Source organism: Podarcis melisellensis (assembly GCF_964234715.1).
Source record: "Podarcis melisellensis genome assembly, chromosome: 3".
Lineage (NCBI taxonomy): Eukaryota > Metazoa > Chordata > Lepidosauria > Squamata > Lacertidae > Podarcis > Podarcis melisellensis.
The window spans coordinates 79,678,313-79,704,886 of record NC_138530.1 but is presented as its reverse complement, the minus strand read 5'-3'; the positions used below and the strand labels follow the sequence as shown (position 1 = coordinate 79,704,886).

Below are 26,574 nucleotides of genomic sequence, written 5' to 3'. Positions count from 1 at the left end.
TGCGCTCCCGGGGGGAGATCCCCCAGTGCGCAAGACTTGCCAACACCAGCGCGGAGCACGGGGCGTCCTCCGAAGGGCGCCCCGTGCTCCGTGCTGCCGGCTTCCGCCCGCAAGCCTTGCGCTCTCGGGGGGAGGTCCCCCGGATGTGCAAGGCTGGCCAACACCAGCGCGGAGCACGGGGCGTCCTCCGAAGGGCGCCCCGTGCTCCGTGCTGCCGGCTTCCGCCCGCAAGCCTTGCGCTCTCGGGGGGAGATCCCCCGGGTGCGCAAGGCTGGCCAACACCAGCGCCGAGCATGGGGCGTCCTCCAAAGGGCGCGCAAGGCTTGCCGACACCAGTGCGGAGCACGGGGCGGCCGGCCGAAGTGAGCGGCGATGGGATGTGGGAGGGAGCTCGCTCGCCGCCCCGCGTGTGCTCGCCGCCGCCGCCCCGCCTCTCGGCGCCCGACTCGCCCGCCTCCCTCCCACGGCACACCAGGCAACGTCTCACGGCACACTAGTGTGCCGCGGAACACCGGTTGGGAAACACTGATCTAGAGGACACCTGGGGGAGAAGGGGAAAGCCGGTTACTCTACTTACACAATCTTGGATTTCACCCAATTAAATTGTCTTTTTAAACTGAATTGTTGTGCGAAAACAATCAAAGTGACTATTGAATTTACTGTTCTTTTCAGCATTCTATATCATAAATATCAATATTGATGCATCTTGAGGAAATGTCAGGTTTTGCATCTTAAACTTGGTGAACCTAAATAACTCCCAAGTCTGGAAAACACAGCCTGCTGATTAAGATCCCAAGCTGTCCTAAACTCATTAAAATGCATTTTAATTAACATTGTGTGCCTGTTATTCTTGCTGTTGGCTGGTGGGCAAGATTCTTCCATCTCCTTGGATACCGAAGATAGTGACTTCATCATTGCCCTGAAATAAGGTGGTTCCATTGTGATTCACAGAACTCGACTTTTTGTCTTCACGTTTGGATTCTTGAACTCTCTCGATGTAGCCTCTGAAACAACACTTGATGGAGTACTTGAAAACCAAATAGGTGAGTTCGATTACATTTAAAATGATGCACAAGGAGGACGTCACCACGACAATGTACAAGAAGACTTTTTTCTCTGTGGGCTTGGAGATGTAACAATCGACGGTGTTGGGACATGGACTCATGTCACATTTCACAAGGCGGGGCACGTTGAATCCACCGTACAGCTTGTAAAACAAAAAGAGGAAGCCAAGTTCAAATCCTGTTTTGGAAAGGAGACTAATGAGATAGGTGCATAGCAACCCTCCATCCATGCTTCCTGGGTCCTTATACAACTTCTTTCTGTGTCTCTTTTCCCTGCTTTCTCGATAGGCAACATGGAGAACAACAAGAAGGGATGGGGTGGAGACCATGATCAATTGTAAGGCCCAAAGCCTCACCTGGGAAACTGGGAAAAAGTAGTCAAAGCAGACATTTTCACAGCCAGGCTGCCTAATGTTACACTCAAACTCCTTCTGTTCATCCTTCCAGACTTGTTCTGCAGCCACAACGTAGACGAGGAGGCGGAAGATAAACACAATAGCCAACCAGATTCTGCCGATTCCAGTTGAGTATTTGTTCACCCCGCTTAGGACATCACGGAGGAATGACCAGCTCATTGCTTCCACTTCAGAAAGGGGAAAGGAACTGTAACAAAACAAATACACAAAATGAGAATGCCCTCACTTTATTTACACAACACCCAGGACATCCAAACTGAATTACATTACTTGTTAGATTGTAAAAGTGATGATCAATCCAATTATACAATAACTCACGATTATAATTGGTTGTTCAGGGGGACCAAGTGCTGGATTTGAGTTTAAATTCCATCTGTAAACTGGAAATAACAAAACTTTCCTTAACTCCTCTCATTAGCTCCTCCCATTGGAATGTAGATGCCAAAGGTATTATTAGGTGCTGGGAACAGTTCATTATCACCCCATACATGAATATATATATAACATACATGTAATATATATAACAGGGATGCAGGTGGCACTGTGGGTTAAACCACAGAGCCTAGGACTTGCCGATCAGAAGGTCGGCGGTTCGAATCCCAGCGACGGGGTAAGCTCCCATTGCTCGGTCCCTGCTCCTGCCAACCTAGCAGTTTGAAAGCACGTCAAAGTGCAAGTAGATAAATAGGTACCGCTCTGGCAGGAAGGTAAACGGCGTTTCTGTGCGCTGCTCTGGTTCGCCAGAAGCGGCTTAGTCATGCTGGCCACATGACCCAGAAGCTGTACCTCAGCTCCCTCAGCCAATAAAGCGAGATGAGCGCCGCAACCCCAGAGTCGGTCACGACTGGACCTAATGGTCAGGAGTCCCTTTACCTTTACTAATATATGTAACATATATATAATTCCAGTTACAGATAGGTAGCCGTGTTGGTCTGCCATAGTCAAAACAAAAAAAATTCCTTCCAGTAGCACCTTAAAGACCAACTAAGTCAGTTCTTGGTATGAGCTTTCGTGTGCATGCACACTTCTTCAGATATATATAATGTAATCCTACCAGTTATCACAATGCAGAAACAGTGTGGGGAGCTTTTCCACCATTGCTCTGTCCCAGGTGTGTGGAACCTGTGGCCCTTCAGCCATGGTCAGACTCCATTATCTCATCCCTAACCAATGGTCATGTAGTATGGGCCTGAAGGGATTTGGAGGGGCACAGGTTCCCCAATCCCTGCTCTGCCTCTTGCCAGCCTTGGAATGCCTGAAGCTACAACTGAAGATGGGAAGTACCGGTAACCATGTCCCAAGGGCCTCCCATGTGATCTGCCTTAAACATGGCTTGGGTGAGGTGGGATGGAGCCACACGGAAGCAACAGCACCAACACTCAGGTAACATATGAGGCAGTTCTTTTTGTCATGCATGATTTTAATGAATAAAACCAAGTTCAGATTTGGGGGTTGTAGCCAATGCTAGTAGTTCCAATGACTTCAGTATCCACTCCTCCCCAGTGCCACCCCCAAAACTGCTCCATGTACCCCAACCCTCAAGAGCTGGCTTTGGAGGGTGCATGGGGTGCTGGAGGAGACAGAAGAGGAATCTGAAACTCTGTGGCATGCATGAAAGTGCATGGCGCCATCAGAGCTGTAGCACTGGATAAAGCCCTCTTATTATTTTCTCATGTCCATGATGTCTTTGGTCATTCTAGATTTGACTAGTATGGTTACCTAGTTTCCAAACCAGTAGTCTTACTAAACTCCCCATTCCCAGTATTTGCTTAGGCCAAACACACAGTGTAACGGTTGGACTTGTCAAAGGCTTCAGGGGTGTAGAGGACAGCTCCAGGTCTGAGGGGCCCTACAAGTCCTTTTGGGGATAATTATTATAATTATGAAAAGACTGATAGGGATAGTTAAGGTAATAAGGTAATATTTAATTTAATTTAGTTAAGGTAATAAGGTAATATTTGTAGGCCTCCTTGTACTTCAGTTTACATAATATTTTATACTATTGTGTTCACGCTTGGAGATATTTTTGATGAAACGGTATATAAATCTGACTAAGTAAATGAAATAGGAATTTGATAGCATCATTAAGTGTCTACAAAATTGCTTGATGATGACCTATTATTTACTATTCATTAATCTACTTCTGCCATCTGCTTTCATATCATTTTCCATGTTTTCTCATAGCAAAGAACTCCTTTCCATTACCAGACTTCCCAAAATATGAGCGAGTGAAATGCCCCACAGGTTCTAGCCTACAGCATTAGCCTGAGGGAACAAATGATCCTCTGGGTCCCTTCCGACTCTACAATTCTATGATTCTCCCATCCTTGCTGTATAGTCTGCACAGTAGACCAACTTTCAGTTCCACAGTTTTGCTGAGAGGTGGCACTGTTCTCTCACTTTATCATTAGTCTGTGTTACTTTCTCTTGCTGTATCACAATAAAAGGCCCCAGAGCAGCATCTATTCTACGGTAACACCTGTCAAGTCATGTACTGTGGAGTCGAGGCCTTGATTCAGAACAGATTGCTGCAAATAATCAAGGGGGAAACAGATACAAGGAGAGAGCGCATCATGGCAGGATGCTTAAGCCCATCACACGCGGAGGCCCTTTGCATCAGTGGACTGGAAACTTTCTAAATCTTATTTATAATCAATTAAACGTAAAGCACAGATGCAGCCTGGATATATAGCCAGCCAGGCAGATCCAAAGAACTTAATTAAGCCAAGGAACCATTTCTCTTCTAGTTACTCCTTAAGTTGACCTTTAATTATCTGTTGTCATGCCTGCCTGGATAGCTCAGTGGTGCTGATAAGGCCAAAGTTACAGGTCTGATCCCTCTGTGGGACAGCTGCCTATTCCCGCATTGCAGGGGGTTGGACTGCATGACTCTCCGGGTCCCTTCAAACTCTACAATTCTGTGATTTTACACACTCTCTAGGCTGTGGATACTTAAAAAAAGAAAAGGAGGATTCTATGAAAGCGATTGGCCAAGATTCTGACAACGATTCACAGAACATCACATGCACTCCATTGTTTTAACCCTGCCTCCTGACTTCTGCCAACTTTAGCTCCCCAGGGTTGTGAAAGCTACTCATAAGGACTGAGGAAGAACCTTTAGATAAGGATACTGGAGGAGATACTGATCCCAATGCACATGCACAGTGAAATTGCTAGCTGTGCCTTCCGCTAAGAGAAATGAGCAGGCTGCTGGTGGAAGGCAATAGGGTAGGAGTGGCTAACCTGTGGTCCTGCAGGTGTTGTTGACCTGCAAGTCCCATCACACCCAGTCAGCATGGGCAAAGGTCATGGATGAAGGATGTTCAACAACATCTGGAGGGCCAAAGATTAGCCTCCCCTATGGAATACATCCATGAATACAAGTCCCCGCCCCCCATTTTTTTAAGAAATCACGTGATGGGGGGGGGGGGGAATTCAATGAAGAAGAGGAGCAGGTCAATGCAGGACTTATTTCAATCAGCTGCAAGGTTTGCACCTTTTTAAAAAACTACCAGCTTGCATCCAAAGTAGCCTGTTCATGGAAGGCGATATAGGCTGTGTACACGTGACATTTGATTCTAGATTCAATAGCGATTGAGTAGTTGTTTATTCTACACAGTCCACACACAATCTAGATATATTGCATGTTTTTTGCTCCTGAAAAGTGGGTTCATAGAATCGTAGAACTGGAAGAGACCATGAGGGTCATCAAGTCCAACCCCCTGCAATGCAGGAATCTTTTGTGCCCAGTGTAGGGCTGGAACCCACAAGCCTACAATTAAGAGTTACATGCTCTACCAACTGCGCTATCCTTTCCCAAAAGTTCATTGCAGATTGATTCTGCATTACCCCATAGTGCGCCCATTTGAAAATGGATTTAGGCAGTCCCTGCAATTGGTGTGTGTATCCACACCCATCCAATGTTGTGGTGGGTATGCTGAGATTACAGTCATCATGTGCAGTGGCGTAGCGTGGGGGGTGCAGGGGGGGCCGGCCGCACCGGGCGCAACATCTGGGGGTTAGGGTTAGGGGGCGCAAATTACTTGCCTTGCCCCAGGTGCTGACAACCCACACTACGCCACTGATCATGTGCCTTCTTTATGCATCTGGGGCATGTGCAGAGTGCTAAAGGCATGGATAACCTAATCAAGGGGAGGGTTTTTAAATGTGTATCAGGTAACCACAACCACACTTGTGGTTCTAGTAGCAGGCTCTAGTACCTTGTTGAGGAGGAGCATGAACAATTGCAGATTGAGAAAAAAACATTTTTAAAATGCAACGCTACAAACAGGTTAGCATGTGCACAGCTGCAGACTGCATCACTTCCATGCATACATTTCTGTAGAAGACCATTTCTTTATCATTGGTTTATTTATTACATTTTTATTATCATGACCTTCCTCCAGAACACATTGGCTACCCTCACCTGGTTTGGCCAGCCAGTCAAAGCCATTCCCAGGGTGTGACCGCTGTCGCATGCTGACAGCTTCTAGGAGCCACAGGTGAGAGATGAGTGCAAAGTGGGGGTCAAACGACCCCAAGAGGAGCATGACATGTCCCCCATCAGAGGTACTACCCCTCCCCTAACACCCCATACCCCCTTCGGAAGCATACAGTGGCATGAGAACATTGCCATCTTGGCTAGTAGCCATTGACTCCTTAGATCCATGGAACTGTGAATCAAAAACAGCACTGTCCACCAAAATGGGAAAACACTGACAGGTAACTTGGAGTTAAACATTAAATATTCCACAGCAGCTGCCGCTCCCATCATAGGAAGAAATGTAAGTAGACATGTCATTTGATGGAGGCTCTGGAGACTGCTTTCCTCTTTACAGGTGATCATGTTTGCCACAGGTACTGTTGCAACACACAACGCAGAGAACACTGCTCACATTCCAGGGGCATGTATCAGACTGGGGCACCCAGTGGGTCTTTTCCTTTCTCAGCACAGCAACATTGCAAGCAAGGGAGTGGCTGCTGCATCTGTGCTAGTCTAGCCTGGCGGTGAAAAGGTGAAGCATGTGTGCCACAGGGATATACAATACCCTCATTAGGGTTAAGGACATAACAGACCAATCCTGGGAGTTGTTGTATGAGCAAAGCAGCTTGTAAGATCAGGTGTTATGACAGAATTCTGCAGATTAGCCTTCCCTTCCTCCTAAAAATTTTAAAACGACTGCCATGTAACATGGAGAGAAATCCAGCAAAAATCAACCCTTTTCTGCCTACACCTCTTTGCCCTTTCCCCCCAACGTGTCTCCTCTGTACGTGATGGCTATATACACCCCACACACCTAAAGCACATTGACAGGGCATAGCTTCCCCCAAAGAATTCTGGGAAATGTAGTTTAAGGGTGCTTGGAATTGTAGTTATTTGAGGGGTGAACTACAGTTCTCGGGATTCCTTGGGGGGAAGTGATGCGCTTTAAATGTATACACGAGAGAGAACTGAAACATTGAACGCTTTCATATATGTTATTACCTTAACATCAATCTTTTCATAATTATCAGTTGTGAAATTCCATCCTGCTAGTACTTAATGCTAATACTTAGGAGAAGCCACAAGAACCACTTAATAAGCTAGATTCAGTTAGGTAGCCGTGTTGGTCTGACATAGTCAAAAAAAAATTTTTTTTTTTAATTAAAAATTGTCCAGGAGCACCTTATAGACCAACTAAGTTTGTTCTGAAAGAAGTGTGCATGCACACTAAAGCTTATACCAGAACAAACTTAGTTGGTCTATTAGGTGCTACTGGAAAATTTATTTTATTTTATTTTTATTTCCACTTAAAAAGCTGTTCAGTGCAATGTCTTGTCAGGAACTAATTGTCTTTATATTTTATAATGGCCTTTAATGATCATGTACATTGTGAAGTCCCATATGCTTTAAGGCAGGCATGTCTAAAGTCCATTTCGGGGGTCTAATCCGGCCCACCAGTTGGTTTAATCTGGCCCCTGTGGCAGTTTATCTCCTGGGGTAAAATCCTAAATTTTCCACCTACAAAATCGGCCCTCACGCATGTTTACTTCATCAAATCTGGCCCTCTTTGAAAGAAGTTTGGGCACCCCTACTTAAGGAAACTATCCCCTTGGGTAGTTCAGTAGGTTCATCATTAAGAGAACTCCAGCAGATGCAAGTTCTCCTACCACAATGCAGGAACAGCTTATCTTTCTACCATATTCCCTCCTAAATCATTTCCAAAGGCACAAAAGCTCTACCCCACATTGCAAGGGCCTCCATCCTTCCCATACCTTGGAGGAGGGGCATTTCACACCAGCCTTCAACAGGGGATTCACATCAGAACTCTTCATCTTAGACATTCTTTGCCAACCAGAGGATTTGGTGCCACAACTTCCAGTGCTGGTCAGACACCAGGTTGGTGAAGGCTAATTCTCACCTATTCCTTCCTAGATCTGCCCTCCTATTGCCTTAGTTTTACGTTTGCATCATTTCTCTTTCGCTTCCTTCTCATTCTCCTTGTTAAAAAAAGCTGACATGGTGACCTAAGGCAGGGTGTGACCCACCCTAGGTAAGGTTGGTGGTGATGCACTGGTAATTCTAAGTGATGTGGCCCCTATTAAATTTGCTCCTGCAATACAGGATTAGCCTTTTTAATTCTCACTTTGTCTCTTTATCCTTAAAAAAAATGTTTTTATTGAAAGATTTTCATAGATGACATTAGATTTCCTTCACAAGTAGATTTCCTTCACATTCTTGGCTACAACTACTAATTTAATCCTTTCTCATCATATTTTCTGGTTAGTTATATTGGAAATATTTTTTTTTCTTTTGGTGAGAGTTAATAGAGTGTAAAGAGAGTCCCCAGAGTAATTGATAATCAAGTGGTCATCTTTACAAACGCTAACATTTTTTAAACAACCAGCACAGTAAGAAATGGAGAAGGTTTCGGGATCCAAGCTTTAAGTCCCTCGTAACTGACCATTACAGAGCGACAGTTCTTCTTGCTACTTATGATGGCAAAACATCCACCCACTTCCACAGCCAGCTTTCCCTCCCCCCACTCCTATTCCATGAGCATTTGTACATTTCTGAGCAAAACACTTTTGCTTGGCCGTATTCTGTTGCTGCTGATGCTGCACTTAAGATTTTAAAAAGCTGTTATACTTCCATCCTGTTTAAAAAGAACACACATATACGCACACTTTATCATAAGTGGAAAACAGACTTACCTTGTAGAGCAGCAGATGGCTTTCAAAAAAAAGCACGCAGCAGGTTTCTGGTACCATTAAAAATTAATCATTTGCTTTCCCAGAAACGGAGTTTTACAGCGTCAAGCGTTGAAAATGGAGTATGATGGTTTCCTAGGCAGTGTAACCTAAACAGGTGTAACCTGATCATTTGTTCAGGCATACTATTCAAATGAGGGTGTCTAGAGGAGTATCAGGGTAAATAGAAACTAAGAACAAATGCTTTAAGCCATATATTGCCGCTGTGCTGTATGTATGTACACACACACATATATACACAGTACATTCAGATTCCCAAGACTGATGTATAATTTGGAAATTCTCATCAGACAGCATGGTATAGTGGATTGTGTATTAGGCCTGGGGCAGGGCAATAGCTCAGGGGTAGAGCATCTCTTTGCATGCACAAGGTACAAGGTTCAACCCTGGCATCTTTAGGTAGGGCTTGGAGTGTATGCTGCCTGAAATCCTGGAGAACCACGGCGAGTCAGCATGGCCAGTGCTGAGCTAGTGGCCTGACTTGGTAGAAAGGCAGTCTCCAATGTCCCTGTGTCACTTGGTGACTTTGGGCTAGGCAGACATTCCTAGCCATTAAGACACTGTGACACAGGAGAAAACTGCTCTGAGTCCATCGGAGGAATGGTGGGATCCCAATACCCTTAAGATACACCCCAACCTCTGTTGTTGCTGCCATGCATGTGTCTTGAGAGATAGAATGGAGTGTGCCTCCAAAGTCAAACCGTTAGCAACACCAAAGTGACCTGTAGGGGGTGCAAGCCTGGGCAGTGTGTGTGGAGGTCCTGGGATGCCAGATAACAATGCGGTCCAAAGGGAAGCAGGGCAAATGTTTGGCACCAGCTTGGCTGCAGGAGTTGCCCGAAGGAGGCACGCAGGGCGCCATCCAATTGTTTTAGGGGCTGCACTCTGGTTCTGTGTAGGTTTTACTCCTTAGCTTTATCTTCTCCTGAAGATTCCCCACAAGGCAGCAGAGGTTTAGGATCTGAATTTTTCTTTTCTGTGCTTAAGTTATTGTCATGCCGATCACTGTGGGCTTTCCACACCACCCACCCACCCAAAAAATGTTTGGAAAGTCTGCTTAATCCCCATCTCTTTCTAAACCCAAAGCTGTCTAGTGATTGTGTGATTCACTACCCTAAAATTAGGGGACGCGGGTGGCGCTGGTGGGTAAAACCTCAGTGCCTAGGGCTTGCCGATCGCATGGTCGGCGGTTCGAATCCCCGCAGCGGGGTGAGCTCCTGTCGTTCGGTGAATGGGTAGAGGGGGGTGCTGGAGGAGAGTTGGAAAGAAGAGTTGATTCGTCCGTGGCTAGGGGGCACAATCTGGACGGTTCAGACAAGGGCGCAAGATCACCTAGCTACAGCTCTGGCTGTATGAAGAAGTGTTTTATCTGTCAGTCCTGAATCTTCCAATATCTGGTTTAACTGGATGTTCCCAAGTTCTAATATAATGAGCTCTATCCAGTTTCTCTACACTCAGCGAGATCTTACTCTGTCTACACATTACTACTTACAGCACAGTTAGGAGGTTTATTTTCACAAATCAGATCAAAACTGGTTTTGGGGAAATTGCACCAAAAAGCAGTATTTCATCAGAAACGGCCAGATAGATACAGGATGCTGATTGTGGCTAATGTCATCCAAACCAGCAGTGGAAGTGCACTGAGTGCAGAATAAACAAGAATGTGTATACAACCCAATGGAGTTTCTGATGTCTCAAAGCATCACAAGCGCATCATCTACCAAGGGACAAATTCTGTTATGTAGGAATGGCTGCCTGGATTCTTGCTTCAATTTTTAAAACCTCTCTAATTTAATTTCCTATGTTTGGTAGAAATCAGACTCTGCTCTAGGAAAGGTTTTTGGCTGTGGGATGCAGCCATTACTTTACAGCATTGTTGAGTATGACTAGACCATATTACAATGAAGGGAACAAAACACTATTTGCCTACCGTGTTCTCTTCCTCTGAAATGATTCATTCTGTATTTTAAGGTGAACAATTGCTTTAATCTTTGCTGACAAAGGGCAAGGTCAAGCAATCTAATCCACCTGCTTCATACAACAGATGATAAGATGGAAACAGCAGGGCTTTACTTCTGATACGATCTTTCATTTTAAAAATGTAAGTATTCACTACAATTGCTTTTTAACATTACCTTTTTGAACTCTCACACATATGCAAAGCTTAGTTCTTTTATATATCAGAATTCTTGTTAATAGAAAGATACAATAGGATAGTAGCCAGTCTTTTGATACAGACTAGATACAATGGTTTTTTAATGGTGCTGGGATCTGTAGCTCTGTGAGGAATAAACTACAGTTCTCAGGATTCTTTGGGGTAAGCAATGTGCTTTGAATGAGTGAAGGCATAGTTGCATCTAGCAAAAGGCTCTTGATTGTTTTTTACATTTATAGTTTATTTTAAAGACTTTTTTTACATTTATACTTATTTTTAAGTTAAGAGGAAAATGGTCATTTGCTGGTGTGGTTTGAATCCAAGCCACATCTGCAAATGGACTTCAAAGGGGTCTACCAATCAGCTGATTGACTGTTCAAGTGAGCCCCTGCCCACCTTTAAAAGTTCACCTATGGGAAGGGAATGGGATCATGTCTTTCGGATGGATCCAGCCACACCAGAGGTAGACAATACTGAGCTAGATAGATCACTGGTCTGCCCTGAAATAAGGCAGCTTCCTACATTCCTTTGTTTTAAATAAAAAGTATCTACAATAACAGAAAGAGTGGGAGGGGAAGCAGATGTTAAATATGTCTGTTTTATAACACTGTAAATATGAATATAAACCTCAAATTATAATACAAAGTGATTTTTTAAATAAAATTGGGTGTGACCCAGTTTAAAACTGAGCATTTCTAAGCCCCACTGATTTCAACATAAAAGAGAAAACCAAATGCCTAGCTCTTTCATTTAAATCCGTCAGCCGCAAATGTCCTTAATTTTTATTGTCTGTAATTGGAGTGAGGAAAGTTTTGAACCGTGTTTTGATTTTACTCCAGATAATCACAACGGCAACACACACAAGGGTCTTTTGAAAGCAAGCTTTTAATCTCAATTGCACATTATATGATGCAACACAGCAGTACACAATCTTGTCTGTTGACTTTTCATTAGCTCAATATCTGTGATCATCATTGTGAATATGAGAGGGACAACTTGTATGCTCCTCCTGATATTGCTGGAGTACAAATTTCCTAATCCCTGACCACTGGCCATGGTTGTAGTCCAACAATATCTGGAGGGACACACAAGTTCTCTATGGCTGCTATAGGAGGTTTTCAGCATCTCTGCATATGCACACTGGGCCCCACATAAAAAACTTCTCTTCCCAGTTTCATCTCTACGGGGATATAGTCCTCCTGCTGCATTAGTAGGCAACATTTTTAACAGGAGCTTTCCTAGTTATATGGAAAATAATGGAATCCAGCTAATATTATTTCTTTGTTTACTTCTCTGCAGATTCATCATAAAAGCTGTTGCCACAATAGCTACCAGTACAGCAGTTGAAGTGCGAGTTAAATATTGACAGAAAACACAGATGGCCCATTCAGTTCTCTAGTACCAAAGTAGATTCTCCGCATTTCCTACTTTCTAATATTTGCAAACTAGTGATGCACGTGAATTGCATTAATAGTGGCTGGCGAATTCTCTTCCTTTAAAGTTCTCTTTCTCTTAATCCAGCAGTTGTGTAAAAGAAGAAGAAAAAGGGGAAGAAAAAAAACACCCCAGCAGGTGTCGCTTCTTCTTACACCTGTTAAAGGCGCAGGAGGCCCGCTCTGGCGTTTGAAGCCAAAGACATTTTTGGCGTCCGCTTTACAGAGCAATCTCCAGCACGTTTACTCAGAAGTAAGTCCTGCGGCTTTCAACGGGTCGCCTCCTTAATTTCTTCCCGCCTTTTGCATGGTTGGCCGCATAATAAGCTAGATTATTGTCAAGGGTCCCACTGTGGTGAAGGCCGAAGCTTTCACAACTCCTGCATTTATTTCCACCCTCCTCCATTCCCCTAATGAGGAAACAAAGCGGGGTGGTAATTGGGGGGGGGGGCTTAACCCTTCCTCTGAAGCGGCCTGGTGCCTTCCAGACGTTTAGACTTCAACTCCCATCAGCCTAAGTGGCGGTCCAAAATGGCCGGCCTTACCGGGGCATGATGGGAGTTGTAGTCAAAGACGTTGGGAGGACGTTGCTTAGTAGAGCAGAGTGCCGGCTTAGGCTTCGGAGGCGCGAGAGCGAGCGAGCAGGAGACGACTTTCTCCTAGGCCGCCCCGTGCGAGGAGCAGATCCCGAAGGTGCCCCGCTCCCTTCTTTCTTTCAGGTCGCCGCTGCAGTATTGAATGCGGTGCCAGGTTGAGGGAGGTGTGGGGCTCTAGTTAGCTGGCTTTGAACTTGTGGGTCTGGGGGTCGCGGCACTCCTGGTCCCAAGGAGGCGCAGTTGGGGTGGGGGAGAAGGGGGAGATCGGTTGAATAAATATTTGTGCAACTTGACGACCCACAGCTAGTTTCCCCCTCTTTTGTTATGCCTGTTCTGCAAAGTGTGTAGCGAGCCACTTGTTTTCACTGCCTAGAAAACTTGAGGTGAGTTATATATAAGTTTTGAAAGTTCTGGTAGTGAAACGCCCACAGCGTGAGGGGTGAGATTATATTTGGTGGAAGATGTAAGGCCTGCTGCTGCTCACATTTACCTGGAAATAAACTGCTCTGGGCTCGGACAGATTTACTGCCAGGTAAAGTATGGATATGAACAGGCTATGCAACATGTTCCTTCCTGCAGTCTGGAGCTGAAGCTGGGACCCAGATTTATACACATAAATAATATGCTTTCAAAGTGGTGGGGAAAACTCATTAACTGGCTAAACCAGGCACCCCCAAACTCGGTCCTCCAGATGTTTTGGGACTACAATTCCCATCATCACTGATCACTGGTCCTGTTAGCTAGGGATGATGGGAGTTGTAGTCCCAAAACACCTGGAGGACCGAGTTTGGGGATTCCTGGGCTAAACACTCTGGCTGTAGTTGTGGCAGGGTTTGTAGGAGTTGAAATGCATGTGCTGCTGCTATGGTTTATTTACACATATACTACCTGGGCCTAAGAGGAAAGGGCTCACAGCATAATACCCTAACAGATCTTCCTTCTCCCTCAGTCACAGCCTTGGATTCCAGCACGAATCAAGCACAAAGCTGTGTATTGTACATGTTACCTTTATACATGTTTTTAGAAGAGAACCCCTAAGCGAGCACTTACCTAAACCAAACTGTTTTATGCAGCAGTAAGATGTCTTCAGCACCTCAGCCTCCAGATTTACAACATGAAGCACCCAAAGAGAAAGACTATCGAACTCCCGGATTCCGAAGTGTCCGAACTACCACCTTGTTCCGTGCTGTGAACCCAGAACTTTTTATTAAACCTGTAAGAAACTTGTTAAGAAATAGCCATGATACGTGTGTGTGCATTCATTATATTACATATTACATCTAATTATAGGTTGGGTTGGTTTTTTTATTCACAAGCAGCACTTGCTTTGATGCAAAAATTTAAGTTGTTAACTACCTAATCAGAAGTGTGTGGCATATTTGGAGGTGGGGGAAACCAGACTATCTCCAGTGTGTTTTTTAATGTTCACAGAATGGGGAAATTGTTATGGTGTATGTACATTCATGATCTAATAACTAGCAACTGTCTACATTTAAGCATTTTATAAATACCGGTACATGTTTTTACTATCGAGTTGGGTAAACTTCATTAAATCTATGAAGTAAGGCGGAGCTAAGTGCACCAAGATTTTGGTTGCAATAGTGATGTAGATATACTTCAAAAGAGCAATGGCTATCAGAGGCAAATGGTCTCCTTGACAATTTATTTATTAGAATTATATCCCACTATTTCATGGGTTCAGAGTTGACTATAGCAGTTTTTCCAAATACAAAAACTTCATCCCCAAGTGTCATGCAATCAAAGTAATCAAAATGTTTGAGGGATAAAAGAAGTCAAATCAGTCAACATTTTTACTTTTTATATACCGGTATGTTGAATTTTAACAGTGGTTAAACAGTTTGATTCTGTACGTTTCCATTCCCCATACTGAAAGCTGAACAAAAATGAAGAAGTAACTGAAAAGTTGATAGCCCCCACCCACCTGTGCACATACAGATGTTTGTATATGAACTGGATTAAGTACAATATTTTGGATTTTAATACTAGTATGTATTTTTTCTTATCTTCACAGAACAAACCAGTTATGGCTTTTGGGCTTGTAACGATTACTCTTTGCGTAGCCTACATTGGATACTTGCATGCACAACAAGAGAATAAAAAAGATCTTTATGAAGCTATTGACAGTGAGGGAAAGCGACATATGAAGCGGAAGACTTCTAAATGGGACTAAAGAAACGCATGACTTGCACATGTTCTGCATGTAAGGCGACACAAATAAGTGGTATATTTAGTTTTCTGAATTGTGACTTTTCAGGATTTTGTGTGGAAAGCCAGCATTTTTCTTAGCAATAATGGATGTTTCTTTTGAAATACAATGCCTTTTAATAACTAGGAAAAATGATATTGCCTGTACTGAATAAAAAGCCAGCATTATTAAGAAATGTAATATTTGTAACAACTGTTGCAGATATTCTAAGAATAAGCACCTCTCTCTCTCTCTCTCTCTCTCTCTCTCTCTCTCTCTCTCTCACACACACACACACACACACACACACGCCTGTTCTGTGTGTGTGTATGTATAGAATGCTACACCAACTACAGAAAATCAGAAAAAGAACAATACATGATAATAAAAGCCATACAATAAATAGCCTATAGAATAGAGCCAATTAAACAGCAGCAAAAGCAAAATAATCTGTCTTATTATCTGGAAAATAACCTAAGCCTTTATTAAATGCTTGACTATCCTGTGTAAACTACTTGGGAGAGCACACAAAACTTTTTAAAGTTATTTGTTTAAAGGATCTAAAATGCTTTTGTGAGCAAAGCTTACCCAGCCTAGCAACAGTTACTGGGTGAGAAGTTAGCCTATATTATGAGACCTCTCACAGCCACATGATAGGCAGAGCTCCTTAACACCAGGGCTGCAGCTGAAGCGGGTATCATCTTGCCATCAAATAATCTCACCAAACAATGGTGAAACCTTTCTCTCTCTCCCACTAGCATGCACTGTTTCTAAGAAGACAATTCAGTTTAGGCTATGAGAACTAAGATTTCGCTTCCTCATCTAGTCCTCACTTGTCATTGGAGGAGGAAAAATCTTGACTGCAATCATGATTAGGAATCCAGATTTTGACACATTTGTTTGTTGTGCTGTTTGTTCAAAACTAATTCCACCACCTCCTAGACCAGAGACTTTTGAGCGGATCCGAGAATACAAGCCTTACAAAACTCGGTATTATACACACAGAGATATATTGGGTGAGTAGATAGTTACTTTATTTAATTCTAGATACTCACGCCTGTCCACCAAAAAGCCAATATATCTGGTGCTCATTTGTTTTCATGCAGACATTGATCGCTCAGATACACTTAAGGTGTATCCACACATATTACAGTAATTACAGTTCCAGTAATTCCCATGTTAAACAGGATAAGAGTAAAATCTGGAGAAAATGCAGAAAGAAGGCCACAAACACAAGAGGGTAGAGACCTTAGTTAGGTAAAAATACTTCTGTCAGTTAGGAGAAGGGCTTTTAGCTTATAAAAAGATGTAAGTGTGTGAGGGACATGATGGAGAGTTTATGAAAGTTTAGGAAGAGTATAATAATTACTTGTCTCCCTGTCAACACAATCAATATAGTCGCATGACACTGGTTTGGGACAGACCAAAAGCAGTGCTTTATACAACGTCTAATGTACCTATGGGATTTACTGCTGTAGGACAGAGAGAATCTGATGGCCTCTAGAACTAACCTTCAAAAATTATTTGTTGTGAATGCATTTTTTCTTGATAAATATGTTAATGGATGAAAGTTTGACCAGTCATTTGATTAGCTTGTCTTAAGATCCGTGGGCATGTTAGCAAGAGCCAGGACCCGCTGCCCTGTGTGGCGAATCACCAGGGCTACAGGGTTTGGAGCATTCCTAGACTCTCGAACTCTCCTGCCCATTCAGCCACTGCTTTCCCCAGCTAACAGCCGAGGCTGATGCTTGATTTGTGACCACCAATTACTGGTTCCTGGATCCTCCCAGTGGTCAAAAGCCAGTCTCTGACAAAAGCCCAGTACCAGTTGATGCAATGTTCATTCATCGCCCTATAGTGCCAACTGCTGGAACTGCACCCTTACCACTGTGCTCCATGTTGCAGCTGCTCATGTAGGTGCCTGGTTGGTATGGTCTTCCCTTCTGCTTTTTGAAAAGGAAGAATGGGCATCTGCACTGTGGGGTGGGAATGCAGAGTGCCTGCTTCAACTGGGAAATTGTCTTGCTGGTGAGGGAGTGCTGCTGCTGCTGCATTAGCACAGAACGTAGGAAACTGCCTTATACTGACTTAGACCGTTGGTCTGTCCTAGCTTAGCGTTGTCTATTGCGGCCCTCCAGTATATTAAACGAGTCTCTTCCAGCCCTATCTGGAGCTGTCAGAGATTGCACATGGGGCCTTCTGCATGCAGAGCAGGTGCACTACCAGTCAGCTACAAAGCACAGCTGGGCCCACCAGTTACCGACACAGAATTTGTTCATGCCTGTGTGGGGCACTGTTGTGTGCCCTGTGGAACTCCTTGGCTTGTGCTACATGGTGCAGATTGTGGCCTGCTTTTTTAATGCGCAGGCCCAGAGAGCAGCTGAATCCCGCAGGCTTACTACGTGTGAATCCTACAAAGGCTCTCCTGAATGGGGCCAATGCATGCCATCACTTCTAGGTGTAAGCCTAATGTTAGTGCTTGCTTGTGTTCTGACATAGCTCACTTGGTAGAGCATGAGACTCTTAATCTCAGGGTTGTTGGTTCAAGCCCCACATTGGGGGGAAAGATGCCTGTATTGCAGGAGCTGGACTGGATGACCCTAGTGGTCCCTTCCAGCTCTACAATTCTAAGCAGTCAAATCTGCTAGCAAGTTAATCTGAGTAATCATTTTTTACATACTGAAATCAACCCAGGTCAATAAAAATGATGGGGGTGCACCAGCCTTCAGGAAATTATACATGGTTGAATAATATTAAATAAAAATACCTTAAATCTTAAAGCATCTCTCTTAAATGTTCAAGCAAAGGAAAAGGTGGCATGCGTAGTAGTTTATGTATAACCTGTAGCGTTTTGTTCCCCAATTGTGGTTTGTTTGTTTTTTTGGCATACGTAGACTTGGGAGCTGACATTAAGCAAGCAGAAGCAGATAGAAGAGAAGCAGAAGTACAACAACGAATTGAAAAAGTGCAAGCTAGACTATTGCTTCAGGTACAACTGTTCTGCTGTCATCGCATTATCCAATCTGTTGCACTGGGGCATTTCTGTGAATATTTACTGATGTATAATGCAGACAGCAAATTTTACAGAAATATGTGATATATTGGGTGGGGAACCTGTGACTCTTCAGAGGCTGAGGGGCTCCAGCTCCCATCAGCCCTGGACAGCATAGCCAATGGACTCAGGGATGATGGGAATTGCAGGCCAACAATATGGGCTATAACTTGCCTAACCTTGCTATATATGATTACATGAGTTTTATAGGTTTTACAATGTTTTGCTTTTAATGTTTATTTTGTAATCCACACTTTCAAGACTATATTCTTCAATGTGGGATATAAATATTTATTTACGTAATAAAATAATTGAATAAAAATAACATTGTATGGATCAGTTCTGTATTTATCTTTCTGATGTGTTAATTTGGGTATCTAACTCACCAGTGTTACAGATCAGGGTTCAGATTTGCTCATTAGCAACGCAGTATGGCAGGGAATAAAGCATAAACCAGTGCCAAAGACCACAGACTCATAATTGAACCAAATCAATTGATTTATCGGTACTACAGTGTTTCATTTAAGGCACGTTATTGTCTTCATGTCTGGGACGCGGGTGGCGCTGTGGGTAAAACCTCAGCACCTAGGACTTGCTGATCGCATGGTCGGCAGTTCGAGTCCCCACGGCGGGGTGCACTCCCATCGTTCGGTCCCAGCGCCTGCCAACCTAGCAGTTCGAAAGCACCCCCGGGTGCAAGTAGATAAATAGGGACCGCTTACCAGCGGGAAGGTAAACGGCGTTCCGTGTGCTGCGCTGGCTCGCCAGACTAGCTTCGTCACGCTGGCCACGTGACCCGGAAGTGTCTGCGGACAGTGCTGGCTCCCGGCCTATAGAGTGAGATGAGCGCACAACCCTAGAGTCTGTCAAGACTGGCCCATACGGGCAGGGGTACCTTTACCTTTATTGTCTTCATGTAGAAAATGATATTTTGAAATTAGAGCAACTTAAAGATAGAGCAAATTAAAGCAATGTAGTATAGCAATATAGTACCTTTAGAAAATAAATTTTCCAAATGACATATAGCATAATAAATAAATTGACAAAACAATGAATCAGTGTCTTCTTCCTGCCCTTCTAGTTGTAACCTAGAATTTCTAAGTTTTGCAGCGTATTAGCATTTTGGAATAAAGTTCATGGTTACCCAGCCAGTGCTGTGAGCTAAGATCTTGTGACCTTTGAAAGCAGAGTTAGATAAACTGCAAGCAGAGAGAGGGGGGCGGATTCTTTAACTCAGCAACTGGACTGCGAGGATGGAATTTCCCACTTTATCGCAATTTCATTACTCTATCTTGGAGTAGGGAGAGGGAGTGAAACTGCAGCCCTTGCTTCTTCATCGGCTCTTCACTTAGGACAGGGATGGGGAACATGTGGCCCTCCAGATGTTGGACTACAACTGCTGGGACTGACAGGAGTTGGAGTCCAAGACATCTGAGGGGCCACAGGTTCCCCATTCCTGGCGTAGGGCTTGTGAGCCATGACACATCCCAGCACTTGCTTCCCAAAACAGTTCAGTGTTCTGATCCTACATTTGTTTAGGCATTGTAGCTCGTTGTCTTTAAGTTCCTTAACATCTCATTACACTGATGGTATGGTGTTTCCTTTTAATCTTCTCATCCAGGATGCCAAGGTTTCCCATAGACGGCAGAGAAACATGGCATAAAGTTCCAAGCTGCCTTGGTATAGTGTCACAGAAGCAAACTTTTCATCCCTTTAGTGCATTGTGGCTGCTCTCCTGTGTGCTTGACATTGGTCTGCTGGTGCAACAGGGTCCTGAGTAACACAATCTACTCCTGGGGAAACTACTGCCACCAGCCATGTAGAAACAGCAGCAGCTGTCTTTTCATGGCCGCAGTTGGGAATTTGTGGCCTTCCAGATATTGCTCTCTTCCCTGACCGTTTGTCCAATGGCTCTTGTGCCAGCTCACCACCTTTCCCAGAAAGCTCTGTTTAGGGTTTTCCACTGGCTAATGCGAATTCTTCCGGTGCCATTTCTGCCTGCCCATTTGGAAAAAAAAGGTTTGGATCATTCTGCCAACATGTTTCTGGGCTGTACCACTTTCAGACTGCAGGTGGGCATGTGCACAGTTGAATGGTTTGCTGTAGAAATAAAATCTCTGCACACAGGTTTGCTGTAAAAAAACAAAAACAAACCCACAACCCTTCACATAGAAAACCTAGACATTTGACGAGGCCCAAAGCCTTCTCCCTGCTACTTCTCTGTACAGTGGTACCTCGGGTTACATACGCTTCAGGTTACATACACTTCAGGTTACAGACTCTGCTAACCCAGAAATAGTACCTCAGGTTAAGAACTTTGCTTCAGGATGAGAACAGAAATCGTGCTCCGGCGGCGCGGCAGCAGCTGGAGGCCCCATTAGCTAAAGTGGTGCTTCAGGTTAAGAACAGTTTCAGGTTAAGAATGGACCTCCAGAACAATTTAAGTACTTAACCCGAGGTACCACTGTATAGTGGTACCTTGGTTTACAAAATTAATCCATTCTGGAAGCCTGTTCTTAAACCAAAACCGTTCTTAAACTGAGGCATGATCTCCCTAATTAGGCCTCCTGCCGCCAGTGCCCTTCCACCGTTCGGATTCCGTTCTTAGACTGAGATAAAGTTCTCAATCTGGGACACTATTTCCGGTTTTGCGGAGTTTGTAAACCGAATCGTTTTTAAACCGGACTGTTCTTAAATCAAGGTACCACTGTACAGGGAACTGTATGGAAGAAGAGACAGTTGTGTAAGCTGCCACCATTAGTCTGGAGTGGTAAAGCCCAAACACAGGCATATCCTCTATTCTGCTGCTTATGATAACTATTGCTGTGCTGCTGCTTTAAAAAAGAAAATTAAATTAAATATATAGGGTGATATCCAACTAAGTCATAGAGCAGACCCATTTAAATTAAGGGACTTGTTGCTTAAGGTCATTGATATTAATGGGTCTTCTTTGACTATGACTTAGTTGGATATCACCCAGAGCAATCTAGCTGATGTGCAGCATTAGAATGCCCTCAGCAAAGTTTTCTTCATGGCTATGCCTTTTTTTGTAGGCTGCAACAGAAAGAGAGGATGCTGTGGAAGATGCCCTCAATCGTGCAGCTGCTCTACACCAGCAAGATATTGAAGCCCTTAAAGAGAAAGACGAAAAAGCATTGCAAGTCAGTAGTCGTTTTATTTTTGTTTGCAACATCTCAAGAGACAATGCCTTGCATTTGGAGTTGTGTGGGGACGGATTCCCACCAATTGACACCCCCATGTCTGGATCCCTCTACAGTATGTCCTGCACCATTCCCAAAGGCCACCCCCCTTTCTTGGGGAAGGGAGTATGGGGCTGCAGAGGGAAGGGTGGAAGAGGCAGAAAAAGTCCCACTCCATGAACTGAAATCTGCTTTATTTATGTAATGGTTCTAGGGGTTGCTTGTGCGTAAGTTGCCGCCACTCCTGGCTAGGTTACCTGGTTGAACCCTTTCTGTCTGGACAGCCTTTCACTTCGTGGCTGTCTCAGTCGCTGGCAGAATCCGTCAGTGGGCTGATTTCCTTCCCCAGCAGATGGGCTACCTCTCTACCTGCTGGGCCCTTCTCCGGCATCGCTTGGGAGCCTTGCCTCCACCTCTGGCTCCGATGGCAGTTCCCTGACAATTTATGAATGGAATTTTGGGTCCAAACCTACATAAACATGCAGAAGCTGCATGTGACACAATTTCTTTTGTAACAAGTAGGTGGATGGGGGGGGGGGGGTTGTTCTTGAAAACTCCACTGAATTAAAAAACAACAACACTATGAATGAAAATCTAGGGTGTCAAGGTAAAGATTCAGCTGAAACCTCTCTGACATGGAAGGAGGGTTTGTTTGTTTTTTTAGGTGGGAGCAGTGCTTTTTTTTGTAGGGGGACGCAGGGGGACACATACCCTTAAACATTTTGTGAATCTAAGTTTGGCCTCATTGAGGGGCAGTATTTCAATATGACTAGGAAAATTAGAATACCCCTTAACATTTTTTAGAAAATAAAGTACTGGATGGGAGAGTTTAAAACTGATTTATTACTGGCATTTTGACATCCTTTCTAGTCTGTGTCTCATTCTATTTCTACACATAAGAGCTGGCAGTAAAACTTTATTTTAGAACTACATTTATCTATTTATTTAAAATGTAAAAGGGCATTTCATTTTTCATAAATATATAAAACTTAAGTGTTCAGTGCACTGGTGAGACAGTCGCCAGAAAGATAGCCTCAGCAAGCTATGTGGCTGAAGCATTTGAACTTACATTTTCTACATCCAAAGTGGTTTATAAAGCATGGTGCATTCTTTCTAGGCTCGTCTTGTTTAAAACAGGGATGAAGCAGCCTAATCCCTCCCTTCCTATTCTAATTTGTTTTTCTAACGCTGCTGCAGGAGGCTGTGAAGAACACAAGGATAGAAATGCTCCATCACCTGGAACTGGAACTGAAAAGAGAATCGGAAGCTGCTGAGCAGAGGATGACACACAAACTTCAGCGACTCATGCTGGAGCTCGCAATGGAGAAGTCGAAAGCCGTTGCTGAAGCTAGACAGGAAGAGAGGAACAAAATATCTGGAATGCTTGACAAGCAAAACAAGTACTTGGCTTAACAACCCCATTTCATATTTTAAAGCAGGGATGGTGAAACCACTGGACTATGTCACCCATCATCCCTGATAGTTGACCATGCTGGTTAGGGATGATGGGATAATGAGTTCATTGCCACCTGGAGGGACTTGGGCTTCCCATCCCTGTTGAATATAAGGGGATGGGTTTAAGAGAGCTGCACCTGACCTTGTTTGCATCCAGATATCTGCAAATAGAGTACTTTCCACCACCAGTGTTCCTCCAACTGATCTGCAGGAGCTGGATGTCCACTGGGTGCTTTCAAAAGTGGGACTGGTTTGCTAATGGGTCACTGAGATATTGCAAATGGGACATGGGCAGCAGTAAATCTGGATTAAATTGATGGGTATTTTGATGCCAATGGCATTGTGTGGATGTAGCTTGTGGTTAGTGAGGAGAGCACTTAAGCACAAGCCGAGGTTCAGGTGACATGCTAAATCAATTCTTAGCTTGGTAAAAGAGCCTCTTTTAGTTTGGGCTCCTTCTAGAAGCCTGCATGTTGATACAGCCCTGGTAAGCCATTGTTGGGCTTGTTGTGATTTGCAAACAAGGCTGATGTGATCAGTGGAGTTAACTCCCTGTTATGTGTGCTGTTGGATAGTACCAGATTTAATAGAATCTGATAGTAAAGATGGGCAGGGTGGGGGTTAGGTCTTCAGACGTTTTGCTATCTGGTTTCCACCTACAGATTTAGTCCAGTTTATTGGAAGGCATTTCGCTTTGCCTCTAGCTGAAAGAAATGTGCAGTTCACACAAGACTGGCTTTCAAATTGCCAGTAATGAAAAATTATGTTGAAGTTATCATATGATCTTTTCTCTCACCCCCCTAGGAAGTTTTTGGAACAATTCCGGAAAGCTGGAGAGATTGCCAATGAAATTTATCAGAAGAACCTGCAGCAGTTGTCCGTGGAGAAAAAATATGAAATGGAAATGGCCTTTAAAATCTCCCAGAAAGAGTTTCAGGAAGAAACTGAGAAACTTCTCAAAAACGCAGAAAATCTCCGTGAGGCTCAGTTGGAAGAGGTGTCACACGAGGTGAGCAGGAAAAGTGGGGAGATCCTGACTCTTAGCCAGCAACTGGAAAGCATGACAGACTGGAAAGATAGCCTGGAAGCAGAAATATTAGAAACAAGAGAAGCATTTCAGAAATACATTAACCTCACATTTCCACAACTTGCACCAGGGCAAGCAGACTTTATCTTACCATTCAGAAAAGTATCTCAGTTTGTTGACTCTGGTGTAGAAACGTAAGCTGAATGACAACCAGGAAGGAGTTCTGCCTGTTTGCTGCAGCCATCCAGTCTTGCTGTAGAGGAGTTGCTTAACTGCTGGGGAAGGAGGAGAAATAAATCCATCTTCTCTCACTAAGGTTTAGCTGTGTGCCTGTGTCTATATTTCCCTTGGATAACTCATGAACTCCCCTGTGACTCGGATTGTGAAGCTGTGCTCTTTGAGGGGTGGATGGAGAATCTCGTTTCTGTATACTAAAAGAGAGCTGCTTCTGTAAACGTTAGGGAGCACGGATGTCTCAATTTGAGCCCTGAAACTAGCAAGTGTTCCTCTGGACATGTGCAGAGAGCCTATCCCACCTTGCTACTGGGTTAACTGTAAGCTGCCTCCATACATATTTTATTTGAAGATGATATACTGCCAACTCAAGAAGGGTGGCTTCTAACAACTGCAAGCACCAGCACCTTAAAAAAAAATGAAAGGGGATGGAGGAGTTATGAAATTGCCCCTGATTTACTGCGACACATTCTAAAGCTATGAGTACCTATCATAAAGGTGGCAAAGCTGTGGACTTACAGGTGTTGCTGGACTACAACTCCCATCACCAATAAGCTCATTGGTCTTGCTGGCCGGTGCTGATGGGAATTGGAACACAATCAGATATAGGTGTGCCCTATTAAAGTGCATGCTGATGGGAATTGGAACACAATCAGATATAGGTGTGCCCTATTAAAGTGCATGGAAGTGTTGAGGCACAATAAATCAATCACCCCATGACTTTGCAGTTAGGAAAGTGATGTGGAAATGCAGTGAAAGATGCAGAATAATGATTGATGGACACAAAATGAAAGCTCTATAAGCTCAATAAAGAGCAGACACTGTATAGTCTCTGCATCAGCGAGGCTGGGGGTGAGGTCTTGTCACCTGGCAGTCCAGGACCTACATACACCCTGCCCAGACTTGCACATCAAGAGTTCGCTGCTGTGCTGCTAATGCAGCAAAAACGGGGGTTACCAGCCTCTACAGCAACAGCAGTGCCGTGATTCTCCAACAGTTTGACTCCCCCCCCCCCCAAGGTGTACCCCATTGTCTTTTGAGAGACGGGTGCCAACTATGTTGTCCTGTGGGATTGTCAAAAAGCAGACTGCATTAATTAGCATACAAATAGTGTTCCCTTGCTCAGTGGATTCACTTTAGGAAAGTCCTCCCATAGGCAGCATGCTGAAAACAGTTCTCACAATCTCTGGTGGCCCAACAGTAACCAGTGTGTCCAACACAGTAGTTCCACAGTAGAGGCTATTAAGAGGGGTGCAGAAAACAGCTTTCAAATGCCTCTTAGTTGGATTTGGGAAGTCACAATGTCTTGTGTTTTGTGTGTTTTAAAACCTAGCACATAGCTAGGATGAGATGCTGATTTGAAGGACATTTCCCCGGCTGCATTTCCAGCAAGAGCAACAAAGAATGACAGGCTGACGACGCATCCTCCAGCAGGATGGGACGCATGCTTGGAGACCCCAGTGGGCTATTACGATTCGCACCGTGTCCTGTGGGATGCAACCATAGGCATAGCCAGGGAGGACAGGGGCAGCTGCCCCCCCCATCAAGTAAAACAATAGAAATAGTTAACTAACTGACCAATCATGTCGGTCCTGCTCCCCCTCAAAAGTCCTGCCTCCCCTAACCAAGTCCTGCCCCCCACCAAAAAACAACCCTGGCTGCGCCCATGGATGCAACAGGTGTGTGTATGTGAGAAACAGCTTTCAGCCAATATTGCCCTCATAAAGTGGGGAGGACAGTGGGGTAGGCAAGCGTGGGGACAATAAGCTCCGCGGCGGGGAGGCAGGAGCTCACAGAGGTCGGGAGGTGGGTTAAGTCCCCCAGCGAACACGTGTGCACCCATTCCGAAGACCGCTGAGCCTGACCTAAGCCCGCGCCGCCTCCGGCCTTCTAGCTCCGCCTACCTCCGAGGCCCCGGCGGTCTCCATGGAGACGCGGCTCCTCCGCGGAAGCAGTACGCGGGCGCTTCTTCCCTTTCAGGGGCCGAGAAGACAGGAGGCTCTGAGGGCGCCGCGTGAGGCGGGAGGGGAGAAGCAGGTAAATCCGTGCTCGTCTTGAGGGGGAGAGACTATTGTTATTTACAGAGACGGAAGAGGGGGGGGAGGGGGAGAGAGTTTTACTGGAGCCAGGTGAGCGGGGTGGCAGATCACATATTGTTAAATTCCTTCAAGAGGGTCGCACCAAGATTTTGGTTGCAATAGTGATGTAGATATACTTCAAAAGAGCAATGGCTATCAGAGGCAAATGGTCTCCTTGACAATTTATTTATTAGAATTATATCCCACTATTTCATGGGTTCAGAGTTGACTATAGCAGTTTTTCCAAATACAAAAACTTCATCCCCAAGTGTCATGCAATCAAAGTAATCAAAATGTTTGAGGGATAAAAGAAGTCAAATCAGTCAACATTTTTACTTTTTATATACCGGTATGTTGAATTTTAACAGTGGTTAAACAGTTTGATTCTGTACGTTTCCATTCCCCAT

General features: G+C 44.4%; 2 protein-coding genes and 2 long non-coding RNA genes across 11 annotated transcripts; 2 read left to right on the top strand and 2 right to left on the bottom strand.

The window, feature by feature from the left end:
* Window positions 1-536: 536 nt before the first annotated feature.
* GJB7 (gap junction protein beta 7) lies at window positions 537-8,826 on the bottom strand. The gene is made up of 2 exons (XM_081905616.1): window positions 8,675-8,826; window positions 537-1,667 (listed from the first exon to the last, which is right to left on the bottom strand). Exon 2 carries the CDS (start codon window positions 1,637-1,639, stop codon window positions 845-847), a length of 795 nt encoding a protein of 264 aa, XP_081761742.1. The 5' UTR covers window positions 1,640-1,667; window positions 8,675-8,826; the 3' UTR covers window positions 537-844.
* On the top strand, window positions 907-12,403 carry LOC309366791. Its single transcript, XR_014166878.1, has 4 exons — window positions 907-1,043; window positions 1,512-1,586; window positions 10,703-10,832; window positions 12,186-12,403. It is a non-coding gene; the product is annotated as an uncharacterized lncRNA (long non-coding RNA).
* A 20-nt stretch (window positions 12,404-12,423) lies between these two features.
* Window positions 12,424-24,170, top strand: SMIM8 (small integral membrane protein 8). 6 transcript variants are annotated; one of them, XM_081905610.1, is made up of 5 exons: window positions 14,960-15,136; window positions 18,016-18,110; window positions 21,227-21,334; window positions 22,571-22,773; window positions 23,633-24,170. In XM_081905610.1, the coding sequence occupies exons 1-5, from the start codon at window positions 15,097-15,099 to the stop codon at window positions 24,051-24,053; spliced, it is 867 nt and encodes a 288-aa protein (XP_081761736.1). In that variant the 5' UTR covers window positions 14,960-15,096; the 3' UTR covers window positions 24,054-24,170. The 6 variants fall into 6 exon arrangements, with proteins under 6 accessions (XP_081761738.1, XP_081761740.1, XP_081761737.1 ...); XM_081905609.1 differs by lacking the exon at window positions 14,960-15,136 and adding an exon at window positions 15,479-16,137; XM_081905612.1 differs by lacking the exons at window positions 21,227-21,334; window positions 22,571-22,773; window positions 23,633-24,170 and adding exons at window positions 12,424-12,572; window positions 13,989-14,130 and having other exon boundaries at window positions 14,948-15,136; window positions 18,016-18,498.
* LOC309366788 lies at window positions 23,771-26,152 on the bottom strand. 3 transcript variants are annotated; one of them, XR_014166869.1, is made up of 3 exons: window positions 25,994-26,152; window positions 24,007-24,130; window positions 23,771-23,909 (listed from the first exon to the last, which is right to left on the bottom strand). It is a non-coding gene; the product is annotated as an uncharacterized lncRNA (long non-coding RNA). The 3 variants fall into 3 exon arrangements; XR_014166870.1 differs by having other exon boundaries at window positions 25,955-26,151; XR_014166871.1 differs by lacking the exon at window positions 25,994-26,152 and adding an exon at window positions 25,884-25,959.
* Between the last annotated feature and the right edge of the window lie 422 nt (window positions 26,153-26,574).